The 16339-nt window shown below is 45.0% G+C and overlaps 1 protein-coding gene across 41 annotated transcripts in view; it reads right to left on the bottom strand.

Moving 5' to 3' along the window:
• Window positions 1-16339, bottom strand: part of Ank3 (ankyrin 3) — a 642120-nt gene that overhangs the window by 170546 nt on the left and 455235 nt on the right. For all 41 annotated transcript variants that reach the window (XM_031347661.1, XM_031347659.1, XM_031347665.1 and 38 more), the window contains one exon: window positions 13890-13988. In XM_031347661.1, coding sequence (XP_031203521.1) covers window positions 13890-13988 — 99 coding nt within the window. The remainder of the gene's footprint in view (window positions 1-13889; window positions 13989-16339) is intronic.

The following is a 16339-nucleotide window of genomic DNA, read 5'->3' as shown; positions in this document are numbered from 1 at the left end:
AAAAAAAAAAAAAAAAAAAAAAAAAAGACTCTAGGGAAAGCCAGAGAGATGGCCCAGCGTGTAAAAGATACGTGTCACATAAACCTGGAGACCTGAGTTCTGTCCCTGGAACCTGTGCAAAGAGATAACTGACTTCCACAAAATCGTACTCTGATATGAACGCGGACGTGCATATCCGATGTACACAAATGACAATTAGTTAAAGAACAATTAAACCCTTATGGTTTAAAGAGATGGGATTACCTACCCAAGGACGTACAGGCTGAATTCAGGACGAGACCAGAGGGGACGTGGGCACAGCTCAGGCACTGAGCCCAGCAGGTGTGGGACCCTCGGTTTATCCCCACACTGCAAGGATATTTGCCAGGGGAGATTAGGGCTATTAATAATGGCAAGTCAAGACAACCAAGGGGCAGGGAAGACCAATCCCTAAGCTCAGTTTTTCAACTTCCTTCTGCTACAGCCTAACGCTTATATATCTGCTGTCAACTGCGGACTCAAGATAAGAAGACTTTCTCATCCGTGGGAGAGCAGGGCCCGGGGAACTCTTGCAGCCTCTGCTCTCTCAATCACCTTGCTTTGGTGGCGCAGTCAGCTGTTTCCCAAGGTCAGATTCATCAGTCCCCCTAAACTGCGGAGAGCAGCCAACAGGAGAGTCCTCGAAATGCTCTTAATGCTGGCCTTCCCCCATCAGCTGCAAAGGTGAGCTGGCACTCTTTACATTATTCTGCATTCAAGGACGGTCCCAGCAGGAGAGAGGCCCCACAAGGAAGCTGGGCATCCTGTCACGAAGGCCAGCTGTACAGGTGGGACTGGCTGAGCTTCTAGGGACATTTGTAGGTCAATAGAAACCAGCACTGTGAGTTAAGGGAGGACCCTTAGTGAGCGGAACAAATTTTTTTTTACAGTCAAGGACGCTGAGGTTGCCTAAGACTTAAGATGTGTACATTCAACAAGCCATACTTGATTCAGTCAAAAAGAGTATGGAAAATTGGCAGGCACTGGTTATACTTTATATCTTTTGGTCAAAAAAGAAAAAGAAAAAAAGAAAAAAAAAAGAAAATGGCATGGACTTTGAAGTTTTGTTTTGTTTTGTTTTGTTTTTTTGGCTTTATTACTGAATGGTGGCTTAGTTTCCTGAGCACAGTCCCCCAGCACAGAGCTCTGTTTAGGAAGGATACCAGTGACTGCCTTTCACTTCTCTGTGAACTATGAGTTCTTCAGGGTGGTGCTGGGGAGGAAGCATGAAGACCTCGGTTCAAATCCCCAGCATCCATGTAAGAAACCGGCCACAGTGATGCGTACCCTCCCGCCTCAACGTTGCTGGTGCTGATGAAGGAGTGTTGGGATGTGGGGGTGGACAGGAAGATGCTGGGGCTTTACCAGTTGCTATCAACTTAGTCAGAAATCAGCAAGCTCCAAGTTCAGGGGGAGATTCCCCATCTCAAGGCAACATGACGGGGAATCATAGACTTGACAAGGCTCTCCAAATACTATTCTCTATACTCGCCTCTGTACAGGAGCCCATCCTGGCACATACCAACATCTACCTATGCACAAAACTGAAACTGCTCTTCAGGGTGGCATTTTAAACTTTTTAACATCTATCCCAGCTTCAACCTGGCTTTCTCTGCCCCCTTCCCTTCTCCAGTTAGCACACTTGTGGTCGCACCTGCCACAACACACTGGACACTCTTCCAAGATCTAAATCCTGTTGTCTTAATGCTACAGCATTTCTACCTCTCTTACTCTTTTCTTTTTTAATTTCCTCAACACAGCATCTTCTATAGGCCAGGCTAGCCTCAAACTCACTATGTTGCCCCAGGATGACCCTGAACTCTAAATTCTCCTGCCTCTACCTCCTGAGAGCTAGAGTTCTAGGTATGCACCACCATGCCCAGTTGACCCAGTGCTGGTGACCCATGATCAGAACCAATCTGCTACAGCAGTGCATCCCAACCTTCCTAAAGCTGCAACCCTTTGGTACAGTTCCTCATGTTGTGGTGACCTCCAACAAATAAACTTATTTCCGTTGCCACTTCATAACTGGGATTCTGCTACGGTTATGAATCATAATGTAAATGTCTGAAGTGCAGGATAGCTGATATGCGACCTCGTGTGAAAGAGTCGTTCAACTCCCGAGGAAATCGAGACCCACGGGTTGAGAACTGCTGCGCTATATCTTAGAAGGCTCTCCAAAAACTCCATATGACCTTCCTACCTCTGCCATTCTGTCTTCTTTTCTGTTCCTCCTTTGAGGGAACATCTAACTTGAACTCGCCCCTACAGCTTGACGCCTATCAGTGTCCCAACTTTAGGGTTTTGACCCTTTTACTCTGCTTCCTCTGGAAGGGAGCCTTGCAAGGTCAGCTCAGAGAGACTCCCCTACAGTCCCTTAACCCCACTCACCACCATCTTAGTACCCAAATCTACCTTCAGAAAAGGATTCCGTCTGCCATGTTGCATTGGCCACAATCTCTCTACCCCATGATGCTGTTGCCTCTTAGTAACTTCTGGAGCTCTGCTTCACATTCACACCTTAACTTTCCTTGTTATATTCAGAGTTGAGCTGGGCTCTCTCTTCCCTTGGGTTTGTACAGTGAGGCTCTGTAGTAGAGAAATCTGCCTGACTTATCAAATATTTTTTAAATAAAAATGTATTTATTTTATGTATGTGAGTATACTGTCTACTGTCTTCAGACACCCCAGAAGAGGGCATCGGATCCCATTACAGATGGTTGTGAGCCACTGTGTGGTTGCTGGGATTTGAACTTAGGACCTCTGGAAGAGCAGTCAGTACTCTTAACCACTGAGCCATTTCTCTAGCCCCTTACTTATCAACTTTTTAAAAGACATCTCTTTACTGTTACATGTGTATAGACACATGTACATGTAGGCAGGTACCCACAGAGACTAGAAGAGAAAATCAATCAGATCACCTGCACTTATAGTTCCAGGTGGTTATGGGTACTGGAAATCAAGCATGGCTCCGCTGGAAGAACAGCAAGTGCTCTTAACCGCTGAGCCATCTTTCCAGGCATTCTTTAATTAAGCACCATGATTACCTTTTTCTTCAACATTAGCCCCCTAATCCCAAAGGTAAGAAAAACGATGAAGAGGTGACTGAATCTAACAGGGCATAATGGGACACTCTGCCTGTGCCAGGGAGATTGAAGCAGGAGTATGGGGAGCACGGGGATAGCCTGAACTACAAAGACAGTTTGAGGCAATCCTAGACTACATAGTAAGGCCACATATCAGAGAGCCAAAAGAAAACAAAACAACAAACCAACAAAACAAACGAAAACAAGCACCCCCTCTCCTCAATTACTAAGTCAATGAACCGAGGGAGTGGATGCCTTTTCAAGGGTGTTTGCATGTTAGTTTGTTTTTGAGTCAGTGTATCGGGTAGTTCAGTCTGCCTTCTAACCCGGAATGAGGGTTAAGGGCTGAGCTTCCGAATCCTGCTATCTTCCCCTCTGAGCACTGAGATTATCAGGTTACCCCATCCCTTTTATGTGAATGCTGGGGCTCTAACCCAGGGCTTCATAAATGCTAGGCAAGCGTGCTACCACCTGAGCCATATCCCCCGACTTCAAACTAACCTTTAAACAAGTATTTTCTAGTTCAATGAGTAAGATTTAAAAAAAAAAAAGTTTACACTTTGCATTCATTTGTTTGTGTGTGCATGTTTGTGTCCATGGCATGCATGCGGAGGTCGGAGGACAACTTCAGGAGCCGGGTTTCTCCTACCATACGGGTCCAGGGGACCAAGTACAGGCTGCCAGGCTTGGTGGCAAGCTCCTCTACCTGCTGAGCGAGCCATCTCACAGGTCCTGTTTCCCCTCTTGTTTTGGATTCATTTTATTTATTGCTGAAACACTATTGAAACATCTCAGCCTTAAAAAGAACAACGCTGGGCGGTGGTGGCGCACGCCTTTAATCCCAGCACTTGGGAGGCAGAGGCAGGTGGATTTCTGAGTTGGAGGCCAGCCAGGTCTACAGTGTGAGTTCCAGGACAGCCAGGGCCACACAGAGAAACCCTGTCTTGAAAAACCAAAAGCCAACCAACCAAATAAACAGAACAGCAGCAGCAGCAGCAACAACAAAACAAAACAAAACACCCCTCCCCCAAAAAACCCAAAGACCAAAAACCAAACTAAAACTAAAACAAAACAAAACAAAAAACCCCCAAATCCCAATCTCCTGAAATTCTCACTGGAGGAAGCCGTTTGTCTATGAAGATTCGACTGAAGAGCCTGACTCAATCTGTTAATTCTCAGAATTGGTTCTAATAACATCTTCCTTTCTTGTAAACCAGGATACTGGCGAGCGTATCAAAGAGCTTTTATGGATAATGTGCTTGCCAAGTAAACACTTCCGTATTCCTCTCTTTCAAATTACACAAATGTTGGTGGGGTTTTTTTGTTTGTCTGTTTGTTTGTCTGTTTGGCACAAGAATTTGTTTTTGGTTACTGACCCCTGCAAACTTGCAATGTATGTAAAGTGTCAATTACAAGGAGTCTTAGATTAAAAAAAAAAAAAAAAAAAAAGCTGTTCTCCAACCTCATGTAACATTAACTCCCATCTGACAGATTCTTGGCAAAGGCAATTTTGGGGGAGGTGAGGGAGCCCACTTCCACACCACACATATATAACAGACTAGACAGGATCGAGTGGGAAGCTGAGTTGCCATGGCGACGTTATGGGCTGGAAATGGAATTGCAAGGGGTTGGCAATTTTCTTTCCAATCCCCTAGATTTTTTAAAGCACTAATGTAATGAATGGATTTCCCTTGGGCAGACTTTTGAATTGCCCATACAGGCTGGTCCTGGGCTTGTATTTCATTTCGGTGATGGTAATCTTTTAAGTGAGATGGGAACTGCGTGCTTCTGGCTGAACAGAACTCTTGTTCCTGTCAGGCAAAGAGCTGAACTGTATGCACACAAAGGCCAAAGAGACCTCCCTTCAGTCTGACCTTTGTGCAGAGTACAGAGCAAGGACTTGGACCTGAAAGTTGGGGACGGTGGGGTGTCACAGCAGAGAATGTTATCCAGAACAGACGATGCTGCTCAAAGTCAAGACTAGAGGGATATGAATTCATGGCTGGGAGAGGGATTTCCAGAAGTAATGTGTTTATTTTGGTTTGTGCCTGCTATGCTCATCTCTTTTCTTTCCTAAGCATCCCCCCACCCCCACCCCCATCTAGAGATGGAGAAGGAAGTAAAGCAAGGGGGAACTCTGGGGAATACTCTGAATGTAAAGTAGATCATTATATTGAAATGGCTGAGAACAGTATCAGGAAATAATGCACCCAAGAAGAACTGATGCGGCAGTCAAGACACACCAACGAACAGGGATTAGAGTTAGAAAGCAGAAACGCTCGTTCTTTATGTTGGCATGCCCACCCACTCAAAACTTGACTGACCCTTGCTTTAAATCATAGGCAGTTGTAGAGTTAACCCAAGAGAAAATGGAGAGCCATTTTTAACGTCCTCTGTTACAGGAGCTTTATACTTGGGGGGTCTTATTTTATTTGGACCACTGCTCCACGGGAGACGTCTTAGGGGTTCTATTTATAGATCAGAAAATGCTCTGGGTGGTTCGATGTACCTGTCCCAGGTTACACAGGAAGCCAAGTTTGGCAATGAGGGTTCATGTGTGGACTTGCCTCCGAAACACTGGGTTTTGTCTACTATGTCAAATACGAATCAATACACGCATCCAGTACTCTTGCCCAAACAAGACTTCATTTCTGCCATTCTATATGGACGTAGAATCTCTTCCTTCTCTACCTGATTGCAGCGCCGTCCACTCAGTTAAAATGAAAATAGGAGCTGGTGGGAGGACTCAGTATGAAAAGGGGCAGCCTGGTCCCCTGACCTCACACACATGCTGTAGCCCATGTACATGCATGCATGCATGTGCAAACGTAAAAGAGAATATATATATAGAAAAAAAGTTGAAGGAGAAGAATGTGAGAAACCTTTTGGCCTTTCTCTATTCATAAACTGGAGAGAATATAACCCTATATTATTTGGTGTAGTGGGTTTTGTGTCTCTTGTCTTGTTTCAGGTTGAGTGTTATTTAGAATGCTAAGCTACAAGAATGCTCATCAATACATCCCATCCATTCATCATTTACCCATCAACCACCTGTATATCCTCTCTTTCCTCTCTCTTTCCTCTCTCTCTCTCCTCTCTCTCTCCTCTCTCTCTCCTCTCTCTTTCCTCTCTCTCTCTCCTCTCTCTCTTTCTCTCTCCTCTCTCTCCTCTCTCTTTCCTCTTTCTTTCTCCTTTCTCTCTTTCTCTCTCCTCTCTCTCTCCTCTCTCTTTCCTCTTTCTTTCTCCTTTCTCTCTTTCTCTCTCCTCTCTCTCTCCTCTCTCTTCCCTCTCTCTCTCTCCTCTCTCTCTTTCTCTCTCCTCTCTCTCTCCTCTCTCTTTCTTCTCTCTCTCTCCTCTCTCTCTTTCTCTCTCCTCTCTCTCTCCTCTCTCTCTCCAGTCTTCTCATTTGACTTTTTAGTTAAATCTTTTGACGGTGACGACTGCCTGAAGACTATAACATATACTCTACATGATCATAATCAAACTATCATTGTGTTATGCAGCAATATCAATCTTATGAATGTTATATGCTGAAGCAATATCATACTTAACTTTATGAATAACATGAGAATTCTGTAACACAATTCCATTCATTCTATTTGGTTTGATTGGGGGCGTTATAAATATGACAGGATTTTCACGTATTATAAATCTCCCAACAAACTGATTTTTGTTAAGTGTGAATGTTAACTGTGTCTATGAATTTTCTGAAATTAGATCCTTGGCGTGCACAAATACTTCTCAAGAGAACGTTATTGTGTTTAAAAATTCACATCAAGTCTCAGAATGAAATCCAACAGTGAGGTTTTTGTTTTTGTTTTTGTTTTTGTTTTTGCTGTGACTTTGTTTTAAGAAAGGGGTACCATCTGGATATTTACAGTGGAGTCACTGTGGAGTCCTTTGCTGTCTAGCTGGTTTGAGTTGTTTCAGAGAAGTTGGACGTCAGTGTTAGCGCAGCACCCTGGGGTTGGGGGTGGGAGAGAGCAGGAGATGAAGTAGGGTGCTTGCACCTGCGACTGAATGGCAAGTAACGAAAGCAGTGACCGTCCTGAGCTCGCTAGTTTGATTCTTCTATAGAACCAGGCATGCAGTACTCATTCGTGGTCCTGCACTCCTCCTGAACAAGGTAAACGGTCTTTCCAGTGTGCCATCAAAATGTCAAGAAAAAGGGAAAGAGTCTCTTGTCTTATTCTGAGGCTGTGGGACAGATTCCTTCCTTCAAACGCCCGGGGCGTTTCATCTTCACAAATGCTCTCAGGGTCCAATACTTGTTAAGAGTTATTTTTATTTTATGCAGACGAGTGTTTTGCCTGTATGTGCATATATGCAACATGTGTAGGTTGGTGTCCACGTTAACTAGGAGAAGGTGTTGGATCCCTTGGAACTGGAGTTACAGGTGGTTGTGAGCTGCCATGTTGGTGCTGGGAACCGAACCAGGGCCCTCAGAAAGATAGTATGCATTCTTAACCACTGAGTCGCCTTTCCAGCTCCTATCAACATTGGGGTTTTGTTGCTGTGGCTTGTTTTTTGAGATCTCTGGGGGTAGCAGGTCTCATGTAGTCCAGTCTGACCTTGAACTCTTGATCCTCCTGCCTCTTCTTCCCAAGTGCTGAGATTTAAGGTGGGCATCACAATGCTGGGCTAAGTTCCCAACTGTTGTGACAGGAAAGCCATCAGTCCATTTTGTAGGACATGAAGAAATGTTGTCAACTAGTCTTGGTTCATGGATAAACCTGGAACCTTTCATGTCACCTAGTGTTTGTGCTAACCATTTGAACTCTGATGAAGCTGTATTTTAAAATCTCCTCCCTTGAGAGAGGCTGTGGTGGCTTGTATATATGATTGGCCCAGGGAGCGGCACTGTTGGGAGGTGTGGCCCCCTTTGAGTAGGTGTGACCTTATTGGAGTGGGTGTGGCCTTGTTGGAGTAGGTGTGTCACTGTGGGCGTGGGCTTAAGACCCTCATCCTAGCTGCCTGGAAGTGAATATTCTGCTAGCAGCCTTCAGATGAAGATGTAGAACTCCCAGCTCCTCCTGCACCATGCCTGCCTGAATGCTGCCATGCTCCTGCCTTGATGATAATGGACTGAACCTCTGAACCTGTCAGCCAGTCCTTATAAGAGTTGCCTTGGTCATGGTGTCTGTTCACAGCAGTAAAACCCTCAGACAAAGGCCTTTCTATGACTTTTTTTTTTTTTTTGGCAAGGATTTGTTTTTAACAAGGACAACCCTACTCTGAAGACTGTAAAGGCAAGCAGAAGTTTGGTTATCTTTTTCTTAGTTTTAAACTGAGAAATATAACCAGTTATATTCCAGAGGGTGAGTGTGTGTGTGGGGGGGTTGTAGGGTAAATATATAAGCTATGGCTGTTTTCTCTGGAAAACATCTCAGGGTAGTAGATTGAAGGAACTATGAAGACCCCTCCCACTGCATCTCTCTGTGTATCAATTTTCTTCTCACTCTTATATAAGACTCAAACGTCACTGAGGATGGGGAGAAAAATTACATCACAGAAGGACCATTAAGCCCATTAAGGCCCTTTGACAAATGTAACGTTAGGGAGTCCATCTTGTTTCCACATGTCCAGTGAATGGATACTTTTGGAGTATGGAGCCTATGCGAAGCGCTATGGCGACTGAGATGGACTTGCGTGTGATGTTGAGTAATGGGGTATGTGAGGATGGGGCACTAGGTGCCTTGTAGAAAAGCTAGAAGGTCAGGTCAGGTTTAGAGGCTTGGTGCCAGCATCCCAGGAGTCAGCCCTGCTTGCTCTCAGAGCCCCCCAATGCATTTTACCAGGAAATGCAAGCCTGCCACCTTATTAGTAAACGGTGAGAAGTTAGTCAAGAGAGGCATTTAGAATTGTTCTAGAATAAGGACTATATCGAGTCTCTGACTGGGCTGGGGACTGACGCAAAAGAAGTAAAAATGGTAAGAGACCATCTGCCACAGGGAGTCTTCCCTCAACAAGATCCCAACATTCATGCTAGCTTGGAAGACAGCGAGAGAGCTCAGTGCGGAGAACAGCAGGTGGTCCTCAGAACATAGCTGGCTATAAAGAAACCCAGCCATAAAGATCCTGCTGGAAAAGAAGCAACTTCCATAAAGCCTCTGCATCAAGAGTGGCATCTAGACCAGGTCCAAAGTGAGTGCTCACATCCCACCCACTCCACCGTCATCCCTGCTGAGTGCTCACACCCCTATACACTTTCACTGCCATGCTGGTGAGTATTCACACCCCACCCACTCCACCATCATCTCTGGTGAATGCTTACAGCCCACCCTCTTCCACCATCATCATGCAAGCACCTGCAGGCCATGTCACTGAATTGGCAAAAGTTAGAATGAGCCAATAGGCCGGGCAATATCCGTTCAGCATGATGGCTCTGGGGACTTGGGGAATGCCTTCTTGCAATCGAATAAACAGAGGCCCAGATACTCTGGAACATCAGGTCCTTCTAAACTCTGGGAAAGATTTCTATGTAAGCATCTTGAAGCTTGTAGTCTCTCTTCTTTAATTCCCATGGTGCTGGGGACTGGATCTAGAGACTTCTATATGCTAGGCAAGAGTTCTACCATTGAGTTATGTCTTACCCTAATTACTCTTTGTGTGTGTGTGTGTGTGTGTGTGTGTGTGTGTGTGTGTGTGCCGGCCTTCTGTGAGGGACACGTGTGTTAATGGAGGGAGAGGTTGATGCTGATCATTCTTCATTTTATATATTGAGGCAGGGTTTCTCAGTTGCTCACCAGAGCTCACCAATCCACGAGGTCCAGTGAGGTAGCCTGCTCTAAGGTTCTCCGCCTATACCTTCATGTTCTCGGATTGCAGGCGAGCTGCTGTGTCCATCTGGAATTTACATGGGTACTGGGGATCTGAACTCTGGTCCTCACACTTGTGTGATACACTCTCTGCCCACTGAAACAATATCCCCAGCCTTAATTATTATTAAAGTTATAATACCCATATACCATGTACCCATGGCTGCTCTTTTTTTTTTTAAACCAGTCTTTTTTTTCTTTCTTTTTTAAATTAGATCTATTTCTTTATTTACTTTTCAAATGTTTTCCTCTTTTAGGTCTCCCCTTCAGAAACCCCCTATCCCATCCTCCCTCCCCCAGCCTCTATGTGGGTGCTGCTCCCTCACCCACCCACCCACTCCCCTCTTCCCGTCCTGACATTCCCCTACACTGGGGCATCAAACACCCTCAGGCCCAATGGCCGCTCCTCCCACTGATGTCCAACAAGGCCATCTCTGCCACATATGCAGCCAGCACCCCTATGGCTCTTCTTACTGAGACATGTATAAGATGTCGAGGAGACATGTATAAGATGTCCAGGAAGCTTACTGGCTGTACTGGGAAGTAAAGGAGGGTGGGGGAGAGTCATGGGTGGGAGCCACTTATGCAGAGAATGCCAAGTAGCTCACATGTTTGAGGGATATACTTTACTCTCTTCCATTTGTTTAGGCAGCAATTTGGACTGCACAGAATTAGAAATGTCTCCGGACCCACTCCGTAGCAGAATGTGAGAAAGCAAGACAGGTTTTCCTCTTCTGACTCCTCTGGGCCAGCGGTTCTCAAATTGTGGGTTGAGACCCCTTTGGCAGGGGTGGGGGTCACATATCAACTACCCTGCATATCAGATATTTACATTACAGTTCACAAAATTATCGCTATGAAGTTGCAATGAAGTGATCTTACGGTTGGGGGTCCGCACAGCACGAGGAACTGTATGAAAGGGTCATAACATTAGGAAGGTTGAGGACCCCTGATCCAGTCGTGCTTCCTTCATACCCACATTTTTTTCCCAACAGGACTGAAGGTACATATATCTAGATAACACTGAACGGGTAGTAGTGAGGGGACCCCCTCCCCCCATTTATTGACAGTAAACCAGAAGTTCAGGGGCACAGAAATAAAGCTGCCTAACATGCTGTCCCGATCTCAATTAGCTGCTGCTGTTCGTCTGGACTCTAATGTTTGTCTCCCTGTGATGTGGCCGTATGCAAAACCCTGTTGTGGTTTCAATGTGCAAGGCCTCCTATGGGCTCCTGTGTTGAAGTAATTGGTCCCCAGGAAGTGCTGCTGTCTGGGGAGGTTGTGGAATCTTCAGGAGCCTTCGCTTAAGGAACTGGGTCACCGGGAGAAGAAGCCTTGAAGCTTTAGGGCCCGGCACCACTTCCTGTCCACACTCAGCCTCCTGTGCCTTTAAGATCTGAGGCGGTGTGGAGTCCCAGTTGCGTATACCTCCTTCTACAATGTAGCTGCCTGCTGCCGTGCTTCCCTGCCATGATGGGTTGTATCCCCTCCAACTTAAGTGAATTCTTCCTCCTGGTAGCTATGTTTTTCCAGGCATTTGGTCACAGAGACGAGAAACCCTGCTGCCCGTCTATCTGAACTTCCCATGGCAGTGACTCTCAGCCTTCCTGAGGCTGCGACCCTCTCATACAGTTCCTCCTGTTATGGTGACCCCCGACCACAAAGTTATTTCATTGCTACTCCACAACTGTAATTTGGCTACCGTTACGAACTGTAATATAGATAAATATCTGCTATGCAGATGGTCTTATGAGATCTGCAAAGGGGACCCCCCCAAGGGGTCGAGACCCACAGATTGAGAACCACTGTCCTATGTGTTTGTGTAGGATGCAAGATGAGAAATAACTTGTTCTTTTTGTGAGTGAAGACTCCCAACAGAGAGAGAAATAGGGTCATCTTCAATCAACTAAGTTCCCAGAGGATGGGCAGCACCTCAAGCTGCTGCTCTTCTGATTGGCTCCTAAACCTGTCAATCCTCTGTGACAGAGACTCCTAGTGACTTAAGTTGCAAGAGCCATCACTGCCCCACCACTGTCCTCTACAACTCCTTTCCGGAGCTCATGCTTAGCAGAGCTAAGAACAGGTCTAGCTTTCTTGACATACTGACAATTTCTACTGAGATGTAGAAAAGTCAATTCAGTATGGCCCAACTCAATTGCTCTGTAGAGAGATGGTCCTTCAGGGGGCAACTTTTACCATTGCTCACTTCTCTCTCCAGTAGGGTTGATTCTTTTAGGGTATGGCTATGCTTTTCAGGTTCAACCATCAACTTGTCAGTCTACTAAACATCCAGGCTGGGCAGGATTAGGGACTTATAGAGAGTAAGCCAGCCTATGGTCTTATGGTTTTAGGACAAGCAATGTCTGTTTTGCCTCTTCTCTGAGTGGAGTAGACGTTTACTGGTCACTTATTGGTTGAGTGAATACGTGTCATTAATAGTAAATAAGACAGGAAATCAAAGCATGACTGGAATACAGTTGTTCTGCCAGGTTAGTTTTAGGACCATGGAGATAAGGACTCCTGGAAGCAGGGCCTGGTGACAAGCCAGAGACCCTGTCAGTGAGGCTTCAGTACACAAACAACACTGTGTTTAGACTGCCTCTGGTTCAGATCTTCTAAAAACACATAAAACTGGAGAAAGGAAAGTCTTTGTATATTTTTCTTTTCTTTCTTTCTTTCTTTTTTTTTATTTTTGTAAGATTTATTTATTTATTTTATGTAGATAAATAGTACACTGTAGCTGTCTTCAGACACACCACAAGAGGGCATCAGATCCCATTACTGATGGTTGTGAGCCACCATGTGGTTGCTGGGAATTGAACTCAGGACCTCTGGAAGAACAGCCAGTGCTCTCAACCGCTGAGCCATCTCTCCAGCCCCTGTATATTTTTCTTAACTAAGACTTTTACTTTATTTGGTCGACTTCAGGTTCTTTTTTTTTTCATACCATATATTCCGATTATGGTTTCCCTTCTCTAACTCTTCCCAGATCCTCTCTACCTACCTGACTCCATGCATTCTTTTTTACTGTCTTCAGAAAGCAAGCAAGCATGCAAACAAACAAAAAGGCAAGCAAACCAAAATAATAAGAAAGGAAGGAAGGAAGAAAGAGAGAAAGGAAGGAAGGAAGAAAGAAAGCAAAGAGAAAGCACAAGAAATAGACAAACCCAAACTCTAGAAAAATACAAACTTGGAAACCATAATATGCAAGCAAAAGACCAGGAAGACCAAAAGATGCCCAGAGAAATTGATGAGATAAAAAGTCTATGAAATACCATTGAGTTCATTTTGTGTTGGCCATCAATTGCCGGGCATGGAGTCTGCCCTTCCCTGTGGTCAATATGCTTGGCAGGACTCCATTGGAGAAAACTAATTTTTTCCTGTTCAAGCAGATGTCAGTTGGAGATCATTTTTGTTTGGTGAGGGGTGGTAGTTCCTGTCCACGTTCCCCTCTCAGCCCTGGGACGCTGTCTGGCCTGAACCTGTATAGGCCTTATGCATGCTGCCACAGTCTCTGTGTGTTCACACACACACACACACACACACACACACACACACGTGTAGGTTCTGCTGAGTCAGGGAGACACTCTTTCTTGGATGGGAATTTATTATGAATTTGGGCTCTGTGATGTACTCATCCTGACTGGGATTTCAGGCTGACATAGTTGACAAACACCTTGGTCACTGGCCGGGTATTTTGTTCTTCTAATTTTAGATGACGAAATTCTAATGGTTGCCTTGCCTACCCAAGTCAAGGGCTAAGGTAAGAGGCACACACACAGGTATGCTATACTCTATAAACGGCCACTTAGACGCATACCAACAGTATATGAAATGGGACTCATTTTCCAAGAGACAACAATAAATGAGAGAGAAATAAAATAGCCTTTGCCCACAGTAATGGCACCAGGTGAGGGTTTCTCCTTCTGGGAGAGTCACACAGTCCCGGGCCGGGCAGGGCACTTACCCTGGTCTTGGCGTCGATCTTCGCACCCCGGTCCAGCAATAGCTTCACCATGTTTGCGTTTCCTCGCTTCGAGGCAACATGTAAAGGAGTGATGTCATTCTGCAGGGGAAGTAGAGAGGAAGTCACAGGCTTGACACACACAGCTTAGGCAGGACACTGTTTCCCAGGTTTCTCCGACGCTGGCCTTGTTCCATCCCCCTTTGCCCCTTCTCAAGGTATAGACATTATACATTCCAACGTCTCTTGAACAGCATCCCTCCCCAAAATCAGACTCAAGAACTCACAGAGAGGCAGTCTATTCGATGAGGTCCAACTTTATCTTATTGCTGGTGGTGACTGACTACCCGAATCTTATTTATTTATTGTTTTGTTCTGGTATAGTTCATTTGTTTTCACTGAGACAGGGATCACGATGTGGCATTGGCTAGTCTTGAACTCACAAAGATCTGTGTGCTTTAGCTTTCTAGGTGCTGAGATTAAAGACAGGCAGCACATGCCTGATGGCCCAAATCTTACATTCTTTTTAAGGTTTATTTTATTTTATGTATGTAGGTGCTCTATCTGCACGGCCAGAAGAGAGCGTCAGATCCCATTACAGATGGTTGTGAGCTATCGCATGGTTGCTGGGAATTGAACTTAGGATGTCTGAAAGAGTAATCAGTGCTTTTTACTGCGGAATCACCTTTCGAGCCCTAAATCTTACATCCTTTTTGTTTGTTTGTTTGTTTGTTTGTTTGTTTGCAGTGCTGAGTATGTAACTGTTAATGCAGAGCTTACTGAACCCTGAGCTGAAGGAGTGTCCTGGGACTCAGAGATTTCCCAGACTCAGCGGGAGTCTTGGGTTGTAAATGAGAGACCATATATTTTTTTTTTTTGGTGTTATTTTTCTTTGTTTCTTTTTTTAATTAGATATTTTCTTTATTTACATGTCATATGATATCTCCTTTCCCAGTTTCACCTCAAAAAAAAAAAAAAAAAAAAAAAAAAAAAAAAAAAAGAAGAGAATAAAATAAAATAAAATAAAAAACCAGGCTGAGAAAGAAATTAGGGAAATAACACCCTTCACAGTAGTCACAAATAATCTAAAATACCTTGATGTGACTCTAACTAAGCAAGTAAAAGTTCTGTATGACAAGAACTTCAAGTCTCTGAAGAAGGAAATCGAAGAAGATGGAAAGATCTCCCATGCTCATGGATTGGCAGGATTAATACAGTAAAAAATGGCCATCTTGCCAGAAGCACTCTACAGATTCAATGCAATCCCGATAAAAATTTCAACTCGATTCTTCACAGAGACCATATTCTTTGAGGTGGAGATTCCAGATCCTTGCTTTGGCCGTTCATGCTGGTGCCTACGTGTGTCTAAGTGCATCATTAGCAATTCCACTGCCCCTGCACTGACCGTTGCTTCTAAACCATCCAGGAAGCCCAAGTCTACACTGAAAACATTCTCTGATGTTGGCTTCTTAGTCCTGGGTGCCGCGGTATGAGTTCATGTCTCATTGCTCACAAAGATTCAGTGAGATCACAGGTGAACCAGGCTCACAGCCACCCTACATGCAGAGTTTGAGAGCCCCTGCAATGGCTGCCAGGTCCTGAGCACTACCTGCTCATGAGGAACCGGACTGATCCCTCTTGGATTGGGTGGGGATGTGGACTCCAGGCCTTATACTGTGCAAGGCAAGGGTGACTCTGGTCCCTGAACTCCCAGTACCTCAGTCAGTTTCCACAGTGCTATTTGCAACCTGCCCTGTAGTCCTAACAAGCAGAAGTGGCTGACACAACTGAGATTTAATTTCTCCACATCTCTTATATATATATATTTTTCTGTTTTAAAAAATTCATTTTTTGACAATTTCAAGCACACACACACATGCATACACATACACATGTGCATGCACACACATGCTCACACACATTCACACACACATTGACACATGTATACACACATGAACACACAGGTTGGGCCCTACTTGGGCTTGGTTTGGGCCTTGAAGATGAACCCAAGCCTGGCTCGATATTCGAGATCAGCCATTCGCCTCCACTTGAGAATGCTCAACACGGCCTAGATGAAATTGCTCTGCCCAGCTACCGCTGACATCTAAAAGTTTCATACACCCCGCGAAGTCACTATCCCTCATCATCTCACACCACCCCATATGTCATCTCACCCTGTCCCCTATCCCCACCTCCCTGCCCTGTCTATATAAGCAAATTGCTGCCACATTAAAGCGAGTTCCTGCTTTGACAAGACTCTGGCCCAGTGTGGTTCTTCCTGGGTTGCTGACACTCACCATCCTGCTCAGCCCTGGAGAGACCTGGTAGGCTTCTCTCTTCACAGCTATCTACTGGTAAAGAGCCGACACACATACATACACACACACACACACACACGCACATGTGTGCACACATGCACACATACAAATACACATACATGTACATACACATGA

The sequence above is a fragment of the Mastomys coucha genome, unplaced genomic scaffold (genome assembly GCF_008632895.1).
Source record: "Mastomys coucha isolate ucsf_1 unplaced genomic scaffold, UCSF_Mcou_1 pScaffold3, whole genome shotgun sequence".
Classification (NCBI taxonomy): domain Eukaryota; kingdom Metazoa; phylum Chordata; class Mammalia; order Rodentia; family Muridae; genus Mastomys; species Mastomys coucha.
This window is presented reverse-complemented; position numbering and strand designations above follow the sequence as displayed.